The sequence below is a fragment of the Euprymna scolopes genome, chromosome 2 (assembly GCF_053919585.1).
Source record: "Euprymna scolopes isolate OS-2025 chromosome 2, ASM5391958v1, whole genome shotgun sequence".
In the NCBI taxonomy this organism is placed as follows: Eukaryota; Metazoa; Mollusca; class Cephalopoda; order Sepiida; family Sepiolidae; genus Euprymna; species Euprymna scolopes.
Window position 1 is genome coordinate 129,731,511 of NC_136483.1, and position 20,611 is coordinate 129,752,121.

Here is a 20,611-nt window from a genome sequence, read left to right on the forward strand (position 1 = left end):
TTACTCCAACCGAGAGATCTTTTTAAAATTCTAACCTGGTGCTACCAGATCAGGCTGTCTATTGGCTTCCTGAGACAAAATGCACCTACATTGAATTTCTGTTTTTGTTTTCTATTCTCTTTTGTAAAACTTAATTATGTTCTGCAAAAACAACAGCCCCCTTCCTCTCTCCCCCCTTTTTTTCTCCCCCCCCCCACTTCCTTACTGGCTTCCTAAATTAAAACAGTCCAGCCAATAATACTGCAACCTTTTTCCTTTGCAAAATTCAATTATTTTCTGCAAGGCTGATAATGAAAACAACAATCCACTAAGAAGAGAAATAATAAAAACAACCAAACTAAAATCCAAGAATGTTTATTTGAAGAACTAAACCAGATTTCACTCGACCCCGTCGGCGGGGCATCAAAATATGCCGACTGCCCCCTGTAGAGAGTAGAAGACCCTCAATGGAGCTACCTGTTGGCCGTAGGTAGCAACCTGTAATGTCTAACGACTGGATCCTGGTGGTTGAGCAGTCCATGATTAGGGGAAAAAAAAAAGTTGTGGCCCTGCAACACACCACTTTGGCCTTTACCTCGACTAGATGGGAGGTCGGAGAGGCCTGATCCGATCAATTGGCTAGTCATGCTAAGCTCTAACACTTACACTGGCAAATGTTGAATAATAAAAAAAAAATCAAGTCTAAAGATAATACAATATCTTACTCTTACTACAAACACAGGCAAACCAAATAAGTGCTAGAAGGCGGTGGCAAGGGTCAATAAATTGCTGAGATAAAACCACACAACAGTTCCCTACCCAACGTTTCTATTAAACTGGGAAAATGAAACTAAAGGAGGAATCAAGAAACGATGGCAGAAACTCAACCGGTTGAGTATATCTTTTTTGTATCCTTGGCATGAAAGGGCGAATGGGTTTCCCCCCCTAACATCTCCCACATTTGGGCTCCAAGGAGGGTGGGGAGCAAGAAAGATGAAAAATTAATCAACTATACATGGATCTAATTACTAAAAAACCCAGAAAAACCAAAAGAACTCACTCTGACGTTTTCAGATGTCACCAGCTCAGACAGTAAGCAAGAACATATTGATAAAGAAAACTTCCCAAGATTCGATAACTATATCGAAACCTTGGAAGGAAAAAAGGCCAGCGATCTGTCTCCATTTCTAATCGAAAAGATATTAACTCAAAATAGCAATCCTAAAACAGTTAAAAAGAAAAATGGCAACCTACTTGTTATGATAGACAATTACAAAGATGCAAAAAATCTCGAAATGGAAAAATTCCATATTTATAAATGCAAGACTTTTGCCCACGAAAGGTTCAACACTTCAAAAGGCGTCATAAGAAGCCATGAACTAACCTTAGCTACAACAGAAGAAATCAAAAACGCTCTAAGAAAACAGGGAGTAATTGACCATGTTCGAATCAATATGAAAAGGAACAGTCAATCCATACCTAAAACGACATATATACTAACATTTAATACTCCTAAAATTCCAAAAGAAGTCAAAATTGGATATACAATTGAAAAAGTGGAACTATATATATACCAGCCCCTCAGATGTTTAAGTGCCAAAAATATGGGCACCATAGAGAAATTTGCAGAGGGCACAAAACATGTGAAAAATGTGGTCTAAAAGAACCCAACCACATGGAAAATGAATGCCCCAATGAAACAAAATGCCCAAATTACCTGGAAAACCATCCAGCATATTCCAAAACATGCAAAATTTTCAAAAAGGAAAAAGAAAATTTGGAAGTAAAATACAAAGAAAATATATTCTTCCCTGAAGCAAGGAAAATGGTAGATTCCTACCAAAAAGTAAACACCTATGCAAACATCACAAAAAATTCAAGCCAAACTAACCAAACCAACTACCAAGAGTTACTCAATAAACTAGTTTCTGAACTCAAAAATCTGATTGAAACTTTAAAAACAAACCAAAATGAAACTAACAAGAAACAACGTATCCTTCAAAACTCAATTAAGTGACCAAAACCAAAAACAAGCTCCAAAGAGAAATCTGATCAACAAAAACTACAAATAAACTGTGAAAGATCCAAGTCACGAACAAGGACAAAAGCAGACATTAAACACACAATATCAAGAAAGATGGAAGCAGAACAGGGGAACAAAACCCTTTTCCAAAAAACCAAAATAAACAGACACAGTATTAATTAAAAATGAAAATAAATTTGAATTGATCGAGAGCCGGGAAGGACACATAAGACAGAGCAAATCAAAAAGCCCCAAACGAAAACATAAAAAAAGACCTTAGCAAGATTTCTCAGCTGAGACACACACTAACAAGAGACACACCTTCTACATCCAAAGAGATGGAGATAGATGAGAACTAAAAAACGATAACTAAACCCAAAACACCTAAACAACAAAATAAAATACAAAACATGACACACAGAATCATACTGGATAGAAATAAGACAAATAATATAATCCAGTGGAATTGTCATGCGTTAAAGGCAAACCTAAATGAGCTCACTATTCTACTCGATAAATTACTCCCAGTAGTAGTCTGTCTCCAAGAAACCTTTATGAAATCGGATGACAATATAAAAATTAAAAACTACACTCAGTATAACCATTTACACAACACTGGACTCAGAGCCTCTGGAGGCATATCAATCCTTATTAGAAATGACATACCCCAAAGTCAAATACAACTTAATACTAAACTGCAGGCTACTGCAATAAAAGCAACACTCCACAGAACCATCAACATTTCCTTGCTATACATACCCCCAATGAAAGCATCACAGAAACAGATTTGAGCAATCTAATACAGCAACTTCCAAAGCCATACATCCTTATGGGAGATTTAAACAGTCATAATGAGATATGGAGAAGTGAAAAAACGAGCAAAAGGGGAAAAACTATAGAAAATATAATAAAGAAAACCTATTTCTCTTTAATGATAAAACACACACTTATTTACACCCAGGTACATTCACACCAATTGATTTAACATTGTATGATCCAACACTTGCCTTGGATTACAAATGGAATGTACTAGAAGACCCATATGGAAGTGACTACTTCCCCATTACACTTGAAAACAATGATCCAATGCCAGAAAACAAAATACCCCAGTGGAACTTACAGAAGGCTAATTGGAAAAAATTCCAAAATTTATGCTAACATCGGATAATAATCCAAACCAAAATAAAATCACATATTTTACCAATACACCGTATAATATTGCTGAGAAATGCATTCCAAAAAGCTCTACCTCCCCAAAACATAATAAACCCTGGTTTGACGAGAAATGCAAAGTAGCCATCAGAACTCATCGAGCTATACTAAGGAAATTCAAAAAAGAACCAACTAAAGAAAATCTCGATATAATAACAGTAGAGCTAAAGCTCGTAAAACCATTAAGGAATCAAAGCGAACATCATGGAAAAACTATGTATCAAAAATAAATACAAATACAAAACGTAAAAAGGTCTGGGACATGATCCGTAAAATCTCAGGGAAAAGTAACAGCAACTCTACTAAACACCTAATCTATAATAACCAAAAAATTACTAGCAAGAAAGAAATGGTAAATTGTCTTGCTGAAACTTTTGCAAAAAAACTCCTCCTCCAAAAACTCTAACAAAAAATTCCAAATTATTAAGGAAAAAGCAGAAAAGGAAAAACTCCAGTTTCAGACAAATAACACAGAAAAATACAACCAGCCATTCTCTAAAAATGAACTAAAAGTATCCCTAAGCAAAGCTCAGGACTCGGCTGTTGGCCCTGATCAAATCCACTATCAATTTATAAAAAAACTTCCTAATACGTCTACAGATTACCTACTACAAATATTTAATGATATTTGGGAAAGTGGCAACATCCCTGAAATATGGAGGCAGGCCATAGTAATCCCTATACCTAAATCATCAAAGGACTCTACAAATCCCATGAATTACCGATCGATAGCACTCACTAGTTGTATTTCCAAAATAATGGAAAGAATGATTAACAGCAGATTAATATGGTACCTTGAGATAAATAATCTGATTACAGATTCAGTCAGGATTTAGGAATGAAAGAAGCCCTGTGGACCACCTGATTCGGTTAGAAACCTTCATCAGAGAAACCTTTATCAAGAAAGAACATCTTACAGCAGTCTTTTTTGATATTGAAAAAGCATACGACTCAGCATGGAGGTATGGCATTATAAAAGATCTACAAGAGCTAGGATTAAAAGGCAGAATGCCCATTTTTATCACAAATTTTATAAATGATAGACAATTTAATGTACGATTAGGTGATACCCTATCCATCAGTAAAAAACAAGAAACAGGTGTACCACAAGGAAGCATCCTGTCTGTCACACTCTTTAGCATTAAAATAAATAACATTGTTAAAAATATAAATGTAGAAACAGAATGTGCCCTCCATATGGATGATTTCCTGATCTGCTATAGATCAAAATATATTCCAAGAATAGAACGCCATTTACAACTGTGTCTAAACAAAATAAATGAATGGACAACAAAAAATGGGTTTATATTTTCAAAAGAAAAAACAAAAGCCATCCATTTCTGCCAAATCCGGAAAATGCACCATAACCCAATATTGAAACTGGACATTGAAATTATACCTTTAGTTGATCAATATAAATATTTGGGCATTATATATGATAAAAAGCTAACATTCCTCATATTAAATACCTCAAACAAAAATGCAACAAAGCCATCCAACTCTTAAAAGTAGTAGCTCACACAGACTGGGGTGCAGACAAAGACTCAATAATTAAATTATACAGACCCATTGTCAGATCGAAGTTGGATTATGGATGCTATATCTATGGATCCGCAAGAAAGTCCTACGTAAAGGAATTAGACACAATACATCACCAAGGGCTAAGATTGGCTCTAGGAGCCTTCCCCACCTCCCCAGTGGGAAGTTTATATGTAGAAACGAACCCTCATTGTCACTTAGAAGAGAGAAACTAGGACTACAATATTATACAAAATTGGCTTCATGTCCAACTAATCCTGCCTATATATGTGTCTTCCACCCCCAATACAAAAACCTCTTTGATAGAAAAGAAAATGCTATAAAACCATTTAGCCTACGTATGGAAGAATCCATAAATAAAGCCCAGATAGACATTGCAACAATACACAAATCTGTAAAACCTAAATATCCCCCCTGGCTGACAAAACAACCAAAAATAATATCAGACCTAATTAAGTATCCTAAAACAAAAACCAATCCAATCATCTATCAAGAAAAATTACAAATAATTAAAGATAAGTATTCCAAACACTCAACAATTTATACAGACGGTTCAAAAGATGGAGACAACGTTGGATGTGCAGCCATACGCAATAAAACAATCCTAATCAAAAGATTACCAGACAAAGCATCGATCTACAGTGCTGAAGTGTCAGCCATTGGTATGGCACTCGATCTTATAGAATCTTCTAAAGATAAACAATTCATTATCTGCTCAGATGCCAAATCAGTACTTGAAACACTGGAAAACAGGAAACCAACGAACCCAATAATCACCAAAACCCTAAATAGATTTGATGATATTCCTAATGATAAAAACATCTTTTTTTGTTGGATACCCAGTCATATCAACATAAAGGGTAACGACAGAGCTGACAAAGCAGCAAAACCAGCACTAAATTTGACCATAACCAATGATAAGATCCCTCATACCGATCTAAAACAAATCATTAACAAATATATTAGAAACACATGGCAAGAGTCGTGGAACTCCTGTATCCATGCATGAGGTCGCCAAGCTAATCAAGAACCTTGATTCCAGTAAAGCAACTGGCCCTGATGGCATCCCAATTATAGTGTTAAAAAAGCTTCAACCAGAACTTGCTCCCATACTTACGAAACTGTTTAAGCGCTACCTTAAGGAGAAGTGCTTCCCAACACCCTGGAAAACCCCATCAGTATGCCCTGTATTTAAGAATTCAGGTGATAAGTCATCTCCCTCTCAGTACAGACCAATAAGTCTCCTGTGTGTTATGAGTAAGTTGCTGGAATCCATATTAAATAGAGAAATAGTCAACCACCTCAGCAGAAACAACCTTCTTAGGGACACACAATATGGTTTCCGTTCTGCAAGATCTACCGTAGATGTGCTAACGGTTATATCTCACAGGATTAGTGAATCTATTGACAAAGGCTTCCTTTTTAGGGCAATTGCTCTTGACATATCAAAGGCCTTCGACAAGGTATGGCATAAGGGTCTACTTCACAAGATTTCCTGCTACGGTATAACTGGAAATGTTTTCTCAATCATTAAATCATTTCTCTCCGATAGGCTCATAAGAGTAGTGGTCGATGGACAAAAATCAGAGGCCTGCAATATTAATGCTGGAGTCCCTCAAGGGTCAATCCTGGGCCCAACTCTCTTCCTGATCTACATCAATGATCTCCCTAAACACATACTTAAATCATTCGTTGACATCTATGCTGATGACACGACCATCTACAGCAACACATCAAAAGCTGTAAATGACAAAGTTCTCTCTCCTCTGATCTCGAGCGCGTGGTTCAGTGGGGGAAGACGTGGCTGGTTACCTTTAATGCATCTAAAACCAAACTCCTATCCTTACATCATCAACGCTCTGATCCCCATTTGGCATCAATTGGGATGGATGGCTCTCGTCTGGGAGAGGCCCCGTGTTTTGATAAGCTTCCGGGTTTGACCTTTACTCCTGATCTGAAATGGAACACGTACATCAAGTCTGTTGCCAAGGTCGCTGGAAAGATGGTGGGATCCTTCTACTGCTCCAGAAGATATCTCACTACTGATGCAATTCTCTATCTATATAAAAGCCAAGTACGTCCAAGGATGGGATACTGCTGCCATATCTGGGCAGGAGCTGCTAAAAACAGCCTATCCTGCCTTGACAGAGTACAAAATAGACTTCGTGGCTTAGTGGGAGATGCCCTTTTCTCTACCCTGCAACCTCTCTCCCACAGAAGAGACGTTGCGAGCCTATCCTTGTTTTATCATTATTTCCATGGCAGGTGCTCGTCTGAACTCCAATCTCTGGTCCCCCCTCACCAATCTTTCATGAAAAACACCCGTCTAGCTGAATCCACTGTGAAAAGTTTACCCCACTCTTTATTTGTGCCTAAATCAAAACGTGGATTCCATGAACAAAGCTTCTTTCTTAGAACTGCACGCCTGTGGAACTCTGTTCCGTCTGCCTGCTTCCCACCTGACTACGACTTGGATGTCTTCAAGTCCAACGTTAACAAATTCCTAATGAACCGCCCCCTTAAGTAAACACTTCATCAAATCTCCACACTAACGTACTGTACTTGCAATAACCTTTATCCCTGAGTGGCTTCCAGGCCTTGATAAGTGGTGACCACCGTGTAAAAAAAGCCATACCAAATCAAGCAAACCATAGGAAAATAGAAACCAAACAAAAGAATGCCCAGAAAGGAGGAAGTTATAATAAGACTTCGAATAGGTCATACCTCTATAACACACTCCTACCTACTCAAAAAAGAAGCCCTGCTCTGCATACCCTGCCAGGAACCATACACAGTAAATCACATATTAATAAGATGTAAAGACTTGAAAACAAACCGACTGAATCTATATAATGAAAAAACTGTAAAAGGCATATTAACTCATGTAGACCCAACCACCCTTCTCAAATATCTGAAGATAACGGGGTTACTCAACAAAATTTAAAAAAGAAAAATATACCTTATCTAACTGTATAAACATAGACACTGAACACCAGATACATACATAAAACTTATAACCATTAATGTATATTAAAAAAAAAAAAAAGACTCCGGCATTAAATGACCACATAGGTTGATATGCTGTAAAACAATCAATCATAAAATTCTAACTGTCGCTTTAAGTTCTATTGCTTGTATTTCTCTTGCACTTGGTTCACCAGGTATATTCGCCAGATAGTTTTTGAAATTCTTTTTCATTAGTCTAGTTGTTCCTATAATGATTGGAATGATGGAGATCTTAAGATCCCAGTTTCTTTTCATGTCATGCATAAGTCCTTGTTATTTTGTTATTTTCTCCCTCTCGGCTATGTTAAGGCCAGCATCATTAGGGACGCTTACTTCAACTAGGGTTGCTACTTTCTCCCTCTTTTCCCATATCACTGTCAGGCTTAATAGCTCCATTTTCTAGGTATGTAGCTGTAGGAATTTCAAGGTCATAGTGGATGGTGTATGTATTTCCAACTGTTCTTTCTGTTACATGTTCCCAAGACGTGCTACTACATTGGATATTCAAGTTTTTAATGATTTTGCATTGGAGATATTTACACACTCCATTGTGTTGCATCATATAATGGCTGTCCCCCAACAGGACTTTACAACTGGATGTCAGGTGGCTCACACTCTCTACTTGTATGGCAGAACCTGCATTTGTTGTTATTGCTGAAACCATTCATTTTTATAAAAGCATTGGTCATCAAACCCTGATCTTGAGCGGATATGATCATAGTGAAGAGATCCTTTTCAGCCAGTCTACAGAGCCTTCTTTATTATCTATGTATTCCTGTGATAGTTCATCCAGCAAATATTTGGCACATGTTGGTTGGCCTAGTCTTCCAGTTTTCTGCAATAGAAGATCTTAGTGTATTTTTGCTGACTCTTTTGGGCTATTTCCATTGCAGGCTTTCTGTTTCTGTCTCATTTGTTTAGGGTGGGCTGCTCTTGTGTTTACTTAAATAAGTAAACTTGAGATCAGGATGCTAGTCTGTCACCAATATTGATGATCAATACTCCTTGCAAGGTTGGTCCCATTTATATGGCTGAGTGGAGTTTGCTTATAGTCAGAGATGCGAGTTCTCTCCACCTTTTTGCGGGATTGCACATTTTTAAATCCAGAAAATGAATCACTAGAATGTCTCATAACTGACTTTTCCACTTTTTGGTTGAAATGCACTTTTTTTTTTTTTTATTAGAAAAAGCTAATTTCTACAAAATTGCTAGGGCTTTACCTCCTTATATTTTTTTTATTTGACTTGTTTTTCTTTCTTCTTCTCTCTCGTTTTACCTTTTTTCCTGTTTTTATCTCTTCTCTTTCAATCTTACCTTTCTTTTCTTCCCTATGACTTCAAACAATGGCATAGAGGAATTAGATGACTTTTGTTTCACTAAAGAATGACCCCTTCCTCCAACATATGAACTTGTTTCATTTTCTTAATTTTGACTTTATTTGAAACTGAGATGTTGTTTTTAGGGGGGTGGGGGTAGGAGTAAAGTGTGGTATCTGTCCTTAGTCTAGAAGCATCTCTCGCTTACTAATGAAATTTTTATTTATGTTTCAATTCAGTGTTCTATTTTGAGGAGCTGGATTTTCTTCACATTAAAAACCGATCTTTGGTCTAATTTTATCTTCATGGGAGACAAGTGAATAAATTGAAGCAAATAGATAGAATTGTAAATTATAAATTTAGATGTGACCGATGAAAGATTTTTTTATTTCTACTTACCAAATTTGATATTTCATTAATTAAATATTTTCAAATTATTTTAAATGAGTTTTTACTACTTATTGTTTTTAATTGCTTTTGTGCTAACTTATCTCTCTACACACACACACACGCACTAGCTTGGGAAATTCATCTTAATTTTGGCTTGTGCATGTGATTTAGCCATAAAGAAAGACCAGGGGAGATAACTCTATTTACCATATCTGGTGCCTGATAAGTTGTGAGTCTCAGAACTTATAAAATGTGTCATAAAAAAATGGCAACCTTTTACAAATATACAAATATTTATCTCGTAGTCTAATCAATATTTTTTATATCATTCAAATAGTCCTGATTGCCCGGGGGTGGGATACATCCTTACTTGTTCATATTGGTAAATTAAGTATGATTTCTAAATGGTAACGATATCAGTTATTATTGTTCAATTGTGATGGCTGAAAGCTCGTGTTTAAGCATTACCATTGCTTAATAAGTTTTCAAGCAATATCTATGCATGAAGCCTTTTTAAATGAGGAAAGTCTTTGCACAGAACTAATTCCATGCTCTATGCAACTGCTACTGTGACCCGAAAAGTGCATTTCTAAATCATTTGAAGAAGCAGTTGGCACAAGTGTTTCTCTTAGATGTCTCTCTTTACCATACCCTCAGCTATTTCCTTTTTATTTCTCAGCATTTATATTTAAAAATTTGTTAGGTTTTGATCCTTTTGTTTTTATGACTTATTCTATCAGTTTGTCTGGAGAAGCCGACATGTTGCTTTTATGGCAGTTGCATACCTAAGAAACTTCTGCTCTCAGCCCTGAACCCTGTATTTATGTTTATAATTATCAATTTTCAAGTTATAAATAATATAAAGTAAAATGTCTTTACTTTCTATTTAAATCACATTTGAATTATATTTAGTTTGAATACACAAATAATTTCTATCCAGAAATAAAGTTTGCAAATCAGTTGAGACTTTGATTTGCAAACTTTATTTCTGGATAGAAATTACTATGACTTGATAGTTTTAAATCATCTGCGTTTCACATAAAAAATTATTGTATTATCTTTAAATGGGGGTAAGTAGTGTAGTATCAATTCTGTTGTCATAAGACCATCTCCCAGGAATTACCTTCTTTTTTTAAGAAGGTAGGAAATTCTTCCTGGTATTATATCCTTCTTTGAAGGAAGAAGTAATGTAGTAGCTGTTCTCTTGTCATTATCCCATATTACCACACATTATCTCCTACTTTGAGAGCCAGTATCATTTGTTCCTCAAGATACCATTCATTCAGGATTACCTTCAGCTTTTTGGGGGGAGGGTAGTATTTATTCTGTTGTCATAATACCATTCTCTCTGTCATTGACTCTTTATTGTGTAGAATATGTTTATTCATTATAATATTGTTTTCTCTGGTGAGCAAAAAATATGCTCCCTCTGGTTGCATTTTTTTTGCTAGTACTCCTACATACAAATGCAAATTTGTATATATTTGATTTTCTACTAGCAACACAGTTTACTTTAAATTTAAAACCTATTTTACTAAGTTTGATCCTGTTAGAGCCTAGAATTTTATTATAATTTTCAAGCTGATTACAATTGATTACTGGATTTTCATCATTATCCATTAACATCCATTTTACCTGCTGGCATTGACAGACTTTAGAAATTACTTCCCAACTAACCAGTTTTCATTAATCATTTCTCTCGAGTCCATTCCCATTCTTGGCTGTTTTCTGTGAATTAAACCTGCTAGCTCAACTGTTCTCCAAGAACTCTCAATTCATGGTCATACCAACAAAATCTGTTTTGCAATCTCTCTATACGCTTCAGATTTAATCTTCCACTGAAGTCACAAATCTAAGCTTATATTTAGACTCTTGTTACACATCCATCATGTTATTCTTCTATTGTTTCTCTCCATGCAACACATGTCCTCAACCCTCACTGGCCAAGTTTCACTTCAATTACCCTTCCCTTGATTGACAGTGGTAATGCTCTGCTAAAATAATTCTCTAAACGCCATTCTTTTGCACTCACACCTGCTTCATTCTGTGTTTTATGCTGACGTGATTAACAAAGCACCTCAACATGTGATTCTAAGTTTTCATGATAATTGGACTTTCCTAAAATTGAACTCATTTATCATGGCTGGATGATTGAAGAAATTACCTATATTTAAAAAATTGAATAGTTTTGGCTGCAAAAATGACATCAATTGTGAATTTATGTTTTGCTTTTTTTTTTCTTTTTTTTTTTTTATATTCAATTTAGAAGTTCTCATTATTGTATGTATTGCTGAATGATTTTATAACTAGTAGAAATAACTGTCCGAGAGTTTAATGCGCCATGTGTGGAAACTTAAGTGCAAGAGAGTATCCTCCTCCACCCCCAAAATATTTTAAAGTGATCAAAACCATAATAGTATGATGAAAAATGCGTGTAAATAGAAAATACACAATTGAAGTTGTTTTGATTTTGTCGAAGTAAATCCCTATCAGATGATTTCAAAATAATAAAAATTTGCTATTGAGCACATAAATCTCATTCAAATTGTGGAGTATAAAAAAAAGTTTTGGCGTGATTTTTTTTATGTTCTCTTGAGGTCCAAAAAAGAAAAATATGATCCTTTTGATTTAAATCTTTATCTTTGTTATCGCTTTCTTTTTTCTGTTTTTTTTTCTTTTTCTTACTGTTCTGCTTTTGCGTTTTTAAGATGTCACTTGGAACTAATTGTTTTTCTAATTATCATTTTCAGGATGGTTATGGAATTGGTGATGATGAATACTCCATGGCTTATGATGGCTGCCGACAACTTATTTGGTACCATGCACAGAGCAGACCCCATAAACATCCGTGTTGGAAAGCTGGTAAGCATGAACTATTTTTTTTTTTTTTTTTTGTTCATAAATTCAGAAAATATTTCAGTCCAAATGTGAAACATCTTTGCAGAGCTTAAATTTTTGTGCATTCAAAAATGTCTGCTGTGTCACCTACATAAAATTCAGGAATGTGAGTTTTTTAAAAAAAATTTTTTATTACATTTTCACCCCAAACAAAGCACAGTGCCACTTTGATAGGAGGCTACTATCAGTGACACAAGTTGCAGGGATACTATGTAGGGAGTTGAGCAGCAAGATGTCTATCCACATTACACTTGAACTTCTGCATGTCAGTACAGTTTGGGAAGCAGGAACCCAGAAGGGAATTCCAGAGTCTAGCAGTTCTGGAGAAGAAACTATTAGAGAAAAAGGCTTTCTTACATCTAGGGATCTCTACAGTGTAGGGGTGGGACTTTGCTGCTTGTTGAGTTTGACAGGGGCATTTACGTTGAGGGGGTACAAGGCTTTGTAGTTTTTCGGAGCATCCGCCATTAAAATACTTGTAAAACAGGCAGAAGGATGCAACATTTCAGTGGTGGGACAGAGGTTGAAGCCTAGATGACAGTTGGCAACTCTCTTTTGAACCCTGTCCAGGAGTGAGAGATCCATAGCAGATGCACCAGCCCAAATGGGAGAATGGTAGCCTTAGAGAGATACAGGATACTTTCAGGTGTAGGTAACTTTCTAGCACAGTAGAGAAAGCCCACCTTGTTAGTAGCAGCCTTGGCAATGCTCTCAATGTATCCATTCTAACTCATGTTCCCTGTGAACATTAAGCTGAGGAGATTGAAAAAAGTACTTTCAAGTAATGTATCTTTAGCTATAGTTATTGGGGGTTGAGAAGGTTTCTTCTAATTATTGAAGGAAATAAGTGTAGTCATGGCAGTATTGAATGTGAGCATCCTTTTTTGTCCCCATTCCACTACAGGTTGGAGGTCTTCCTCTAGAGTTTCTACTATTGCCTTAGATATGTGTTTATTCATTTTCCCCTCGTGTCTGTGTAGTGCCATCATCAAATATACCCATCTCAGAGACAATTTTATCAGGGAGGTCATTTATGAATATTAGAAATAATAAAGCTTCAATGATCGACCCCTGAGGTACACCCGTATTTTATATCATATTGTTTAGATGTACGAGCGTCAAGGACAACCTGGGTTCTTTTATTTAAGAAGGATTTAATTATGTTAAGCATTCACCCAGTGATACTGTATGATCTGATTTTCCTGAAAAAACCATTGTGCCATATCCTGTCAAATGCCTTAGATATATCTAGGCTACTGCCCTATCCTCCCCTGCTTTGTCCACTGTATGGTATATACATTCAGAGATTACAGTAAGGATATCTGCTGTAGAACAGGCTTGCCTAAATCCATATTGTTGGTTGGTAGGAAGTTTAGAAACTATAAGGTGATGGACTAGAGCTTGATTATTTATGGACTCAAATATTTTGGCGAAAAGAGGGAGGAGGCTAATGGGGTGATAATTTAATGTGTCAGTTCTTTCGCCAGAATTCTTGTAAACTTGTACCACAGAAGTAGTTTTCCAGCAGTCAGGAAAGCAAGATTCGTTAAGACATTTGTTGTATAGTTTGGAGAGAATTGGAGCTACTTCAGTGGAGCATTTTTTAATAGTACAGCTAGGATAAGATCAGGTTCACATGCTTTTGAGGTGTTTAGGTTTTTTATGATATCATGCACCTGAGAAGTGGTGATTTTCAGATCATTTACTGTGGTGTCAGTCTGCAAAGGAAAATCAGGGAAGGAGTGGTTTGCTAGGTCCAAAGTAGAGTTTGAAGCAAACCAACTGGCAAGTATGTTAGTCTTCTCGCTTGCTGTGCAAACAATCTCATGGATAGTGGGGAAATTGTTGATTGCCCATTATTTACTAGACTGTTGTAGATTTTCCAGAAATCGCGAGTTCCTAATTTCTGTGCTTCAATGCGTTTTCTAGTGGTTTCAGTGTATTCTCTCTTAGCTGTCATTATTTCTTTCTTACAATTACTTTTCTTCTATTAACTTTTGTCTGTCTGTACTGGACTTATGTTGGATAAATCTGTGGTATGCATTCTACCTTTGAGCAATGGCAGCTGCACAAGTAGAAGAAAACCATTGGGGAGAGTGGAGTTTGCTATAGAACTTCTGTGTGGGAATTGCTGCTTTGAACCATTCAGTGGTCTCATTTGCGCACTGTTCTGCAGGAAAAGAAGGCATTTCCCCATGGGGCATCTTTGATGAGATCTCTAGCTTCCCCGTCAGCCTTCTTATAATTCTTTGTTGTTTTGAGTAATGGCTCTTCAGCTTTGGGTTGAGAATTTAGGGCGATTTCTACCATTATCACAGCGCGATCAGCATTCTTGAGTTGGGTATGGGCATTTGTTACACAATCAGGAACTGTGGTCAGAAATAGGTCTAGAAGTGAGGCTTTTTGATCTTGCTGGTCTGGAAAACATGTTGGAAACATAACTCTATGATAGGGATTGAGATATAGAAAAGCTATGTGTTATGCTAACAGCTGTGTCTGTAAGTAGAGAAACCAAGCCGATTACTGTGGTGGACATTAAAGTCACCAAATACCCACGCTAGTATCAAGGGGGAGTGCTGTATCTATGCTGTCAGAGACTTGGTTCATTAGAGTACAGTTTTGGGTCGAGGGAGAGCAGTAGAGAAAATATAAGTAACTAACACTATGTTGCAGTTCAAGTTTGAAGCACATAAAGGCCTGGTCATCTGATTCTAGTTTTGATTTTCTAGTTAAGGGGAGGGTGTTTCGAATATAGACTCCAAGTCTGTGCATATGTTTGTCTGAGTCCTTATGGCAAAGTGGGAGATAACAAGGCATGTTAAAGTGGTTAGAGGGGATGAAGAAGTATAGGTTAGTGCCAAGATATCTGGGGTGTTTGCTAGGAGAAATGATTCATCATCTAAGTTAGTTCTAAGCTCGTGGATATTTGTGAATGCAAGCCTCAAGGGAGGAAGCAAATTGGTTTTGTTTGAGTTTACGCCTGGTTTGATTGTAATTTTTGATTAAACTGCCATTTTATTTTATTTAAATGTTTCAGTTTAAGGGTGAGAGGTGCTGGACAGTGGTTGTGCAGAATACCAAAAATGCAACAAAAGTAGACCATGGGAAAGCCCACTGGAGATGGGTGTAGGGTCCATTTCCATGCGTAACATGGCGCTACAGCCATCCCGATATTATACAACTGATGATGGAGCAGTTGCTCTAAGTGCTACCAAAGAGTTAGGGCTCTTGTACTATCAGTCGGAAACAGTAGCTAGTAACTGTCAAAACCTCAACCCATCAGACAAAAATCAACCCAATCCAATTGCATTGGCATATATGGCAGTCAAACACCCTCAAAGTACCCAGTTTTAGGGTATAGGAATGTGGTGGAAGTAGGGAATGGTGTTCATAGTCAGGAAACAAAGTCAACCATTGGGTGGTTCTGTCGAGTTTCTGTGATTGCATCTCTACGCCTGGCTAATGGGCAAAGAAGGAGTGTGGAAGCCAGGCGATAGACGGAGCCAATCTACTCCTTAAGCAGTTTAGGTTTGCAAATCGGTAATTTGTTCGAATTACCAGTTCTAGAAAGGTCATTAACCAGGACTGAAGAGGCCTCCCTCCCCTTTATTTGGTGCCAAGACGTATGGGGTTAGTAGCACAGGTTTAGCTTCAGAGTTTTCCTTCTCCTAGACGGATGACCTGAGAAGATCTATGGATTCATCAGCACCCAGAGGGTTAGCCCCACGCCTGGATCCTAAACCAGCTATTTCTATTGGGTTAGTTACTAAAGGTTATATATCTACTGAAAAGTTACTTCTCAAAAATTGAAAAGGACATTACTATGCTTTCCATTTTGTTACTAGAAAAGCAGCAAGTAAAAATTCATACGGTGGAAGCAACTAAATTTGCAACTGGTTGGTCTGAGAGAGAGAGGAGTTAATATATGGTTAAAATATTGTTTGTTAGTTTAGGAATAGAATAGCATGTTAAGGTATGGTTCAATTGATAATAGGAATGAAAATAAAATTTGATGCACAAACTCTGAATATTTGAAACTATAAGAGGGATAATAAAATGTATCTATTCAATATAGAATATAGTAGCGATATATCTATGATTGGAAGTAGAATTCAGTACAGGTATAACCGGGAGTAAAGTATGTTATGGCAATTTACTATTTATACTTAAGTATAGATAGAAATATGAACAAATTTACAGTAGATACGAACATATAGAAATTGTAATAAGTTTATTACTTAAAAGTTCTTTTGACTTTTAACAAAGAAAGATACATCCGCCTTTTATTAAAATTCAGAAATTGTATTTTGTATAACAAAGAATATCAGCTCAATTTTTTTGTATTAATTTGAAGAGATTGATACGAATTAAAGTTAAAATACAATGTTAATGTATATTAAGACTCAAAAGTTAATGTTTATCCAAGATGAAAGGTTTAAACTAGTAAAGACAAAGTCTAAAAGCGTAGAACATGTGCAGTGACTTGGAATCTGAACAAATTTCGAATTCAATCGTAGGCATTTAGACAAAAAAAAAAAATGGAAGAAAGAACAATAAAGGAAGAAAGACATGGACTTTTAGGACAGTTTTTCTATAGAACACATTTGACAAAGGAAACACAAGCGACAGAAAAAAACGTAAAATGGACAACATGTATAATGTTTAGAAATTAAATGATTACCAGAAAATAAAATTAATACAAAGAAAATTAGCATAGAATAAAAATAGAATGAACTTAAGTAAAGAAAAATAATAATAAAATAAATAAAATAACTTATCGTTAGGCCACGGAGAGATAAAGCTTCCATGCATTTCACTTATGTTTTTTTATCCAGAAAAAAGATTTCAGCTTGCTAGTATCTCTGATATCTGCAAGTTTTTTTTATCCAAATCCGCTGTACCATTTTTCTATTTTTTTATTCTATTTTTAAATAAAAAATAAACCTTTTTGCCGTAACATTTCTTGAGTCTTAACTCCTTTTGTCACTATTTGAATGGAGTTTATTTTTTGTATCTGTCTTTGCTTTCATCCTCTTTCCATCTTGCCTTTTTCTTATAACAATTCCCTCAAAAAGTGAAGATATTAATTTTTACATGGAGCCTAAGATAAAACTTCAACTATTCATGGTAGCAGAGACAACTTTTGTCTCCTCAAAGAATGATTTCCTCTCTTCTTTCCACCCCAACGTATGACCTCAGTGTCTTTCCCGTAATTTTGACAGTTGGAACTGATTTTAAAACTAAGAAAAACAAATATCTGAAAATTGACCTGTCAGCTCAATTCATCTGATGCAAAACTTGATGTATGCTAAAAATGAATAAATAGGGGGAAAAAATAGAACAATGTTATCAGTGGTTCAATTATTGAACAGAGCACACAATTAGAAATATATGTGTGTATGTTCTATAGCATTAGTTGTTGGCTGTATATGTAAGCAAGTAAGCTAATATCTGCATGGAAAAAATAGGGTGTGAATGACATTTAATTATTTTAACTAAATGTAGTCATGTTGCTGTTTTTATTTGGAGGAGGTGGGTAAATGTTGCCATTTGGACTTATGACAAGATTAAGGGAGTTTTTTTTTTTTTTTCTGGTGGGTGGGGAGTGGACTTTATCTCTCTAAACAAAAACCTAGTTATGTACCCTTTAACCCTTTATAGCCTGATTGAACTAATTCATTCAATCATAAATAAATGAATAAAGTGGAATTGGTTCAAACATCCCTTTTACACATTAGTTCAGTATCTGCATAGATGCCAGATATCTCAAGATTGCAACTGCCCATTGCTTACATTCAATATGCCAACATCTGTCTCAGAGAGTAGAGGATCCGTTTTTTGTCATAAACACTTTTTTCAAGCACTATGGATAATAATCAAGATATGTTTATGAAATGCAAAAATTCTAAGTGGCAGCTTAATTATTGAACCTCATAATTTTTCTAGTTTGAAGACAATCATAGTATCATTACCCTTTAAATTAACTAAAATTGACAAATATTTTTAAAATCATCTATATCATAATTCCGGTCATAAAGGGTTAAATATTGCCCGGTTAAACAATAGTCTGGAAATGGATGATTATTTTATATTAAATTTGTGTAAAGCTAATGCTGCCATTTTTAATTCTAAAATAATGTTACCCTCAAATCTTGTTTTTCCTCCATTTCTTAACATACAACAGGATTTTGGAAATTTCTCGTGTTAATTATCTCTTCTTATGGTAAAATCTAAAAGGACAAACTTCAAAAGCAACTATTTGTAGCAATACACATGAAAAAATTGAAATAGCTTGAAATATTTCAATATTGGTATGCATAGAAAGAGCTTGATGAGCTAAGAAAGAATCTTTTTAAATTTTTAAAATCTGATTAAAATTAAGGAAGTTATGGCTATTTTTGTGCCTCACACGTTTGGATATTTTTCCCTCTTTAAAACCATATGTGTTTCGTCACATTTTTTACACTACTTTTTCAGTAAAAATGTCATATCTTTGTTAAAACACAAGACTAAAAAATGAAATTTACTGTATAAGTGTATTTTTGTACAAGGAATCAGAATATGCAACTGAAAATCTCCCAAAGTTTATGGTTTCCAAATAATCTGCAGTAAATGTGCATAAATATGCAGCAATTCCTTAAAAATGCCATGTATCCATAAACAGAAAAGAAGTTGGAGAACTCAAAGTTGAATTGTAATGTGCTTTATGTACAAAAAACTTAAATCTAAACATAAGACCATTTAAAAATGAATATATTGCAATATTTCTTTGGTATTATTGTAGATTAACACCTTTTGTTTAACCCCACTCAACTCCTTCTGACCACCCCTCCAAAATGTGATTCTACCTTTTTAGGAAATTATGTATAAAATGCCATGAAAAACTTTAATGAAAGATAAACAAATTATTTTAGAATTGAATGTAAAATAATTTCCTATTACAGATCATTCTAGCATTTTAGGGCAGTTAACTGTTTTTTTTTTTTCTATGGGAAAATATGCATGCTTTTTTTTTTTTAAGATGATTATGTGTAGTTTTAAGAGGGTTTCTATGCAATGAGAATATGTGGAGGGTTGCCATTCGGACTTTGAATTAATTGTAGGGCTAAGGAAAATTATGTGTGAACATACTGAAAACTTGACAGAGACAAAGCTAACAAAAACAATATTAGAGGGGGGAGCGGTTAGTTTCACAAAAATTTAATGTAAAATAATTCACCATTTCCTGGCCATTGTAGCATTTTAGGACAGTTAACCAATTTATTTTTATGTGTATTTTCTTTAAGGAAGGATCTATTTTTTGTTTGTTTGTTTTAGATGCTTGTATGTGGCTTACAGAGGTATTTTGTTGGAGGGGGAGGGGGGCTTGCCACTCGAACTTAGTGTTATTGTTAGGGTTAAAGAGTGTTTTAGGAGGAGACTTGCCACACATAATTTGGATTAGAGGTGAAGTTAAGAGCTTTTTTTCAAAGAGAGCATTCATCACTCATAGCGGTTCATAATTATTGGCTTTATATTATATATTTAGTTTTAATTTAATAAGAAACTGCGTTGCGAAATTTCAAAGAAAATTCCATAAATTTGTTGATTTCTATTTTCGAGGTTGAAGGTGTTAATTCCATAGGCCGTTTATACTACGCTGGAGCAGGTTGTAAAAATATCTTTCGCTTAATAAGTAGAAAAAAAAATTAACGAAATAAAAAGCTTCCTAATTGTAGTTTGATGTGTTTTCTAACTGCTTTTAAAATTTCAAGAATATTGATATAGATTTTGAGGGTTTGTATTACTATACACATAGATTCGAAAAAGTTGTCAAAAAAACAAATATATAACAAATAAATGTTATCAAAAGCAAGTTACTTTTCTACCTAACTGGATAATTTTTTAGTGTTTTTATTTAATGTAACATGTTTATTCAGCTTGAAAACAGTGTTTACCGATGTTTTGGAAAATTTTAAATGGCGCCTGCCGCCCGACTCTCTTGAAACGGTAAGTTTGGGGAAAAGAGTTAAAAATAAAAAAGTAGACAAAATACTGCTAGAAACTCGCTCAATATATGTTACCGTGACATAGGCTGACATATATTCGGTGAGTTTTTAACAGTATTTTGTATAGTTTTTTTTTTTTAATTTTTAACTCCTTTTCTCAAACTTACCGTGTCAAAGAGAGTCGGGCCGGGCGCCATTTTTAATTTTCCAATACATCGGTAAACACTGTACGTTTTTCGAGCTGAATAAACATGTTACAT

The 20,611-nt window shown here is 35.3% G+C and overlaps 1 protein-coding gene across 1 annotated transcript in view; it reads left to right on the forward strand.

The window, feature by feature from the left end:
* The window catches only part of LOC145296070 (RING finger and SPRY domain-containing protein 1-like), a 181,030-nt gene that overhangs the window by 103,720 nt on the left and 56,699 nt on the right, over positions 1-20,611 (forward strand). The window contains exon 11 of the mRNA XM_080142191.1: positions 12,216-12,327. Coding sequence (XP_079998317.1) covers positions 12,216-12,327 — 112 coding nt within the window. The remainder of the gene's footprint in view (positions 1-12,215; positions 12,328-20,611) is intronic.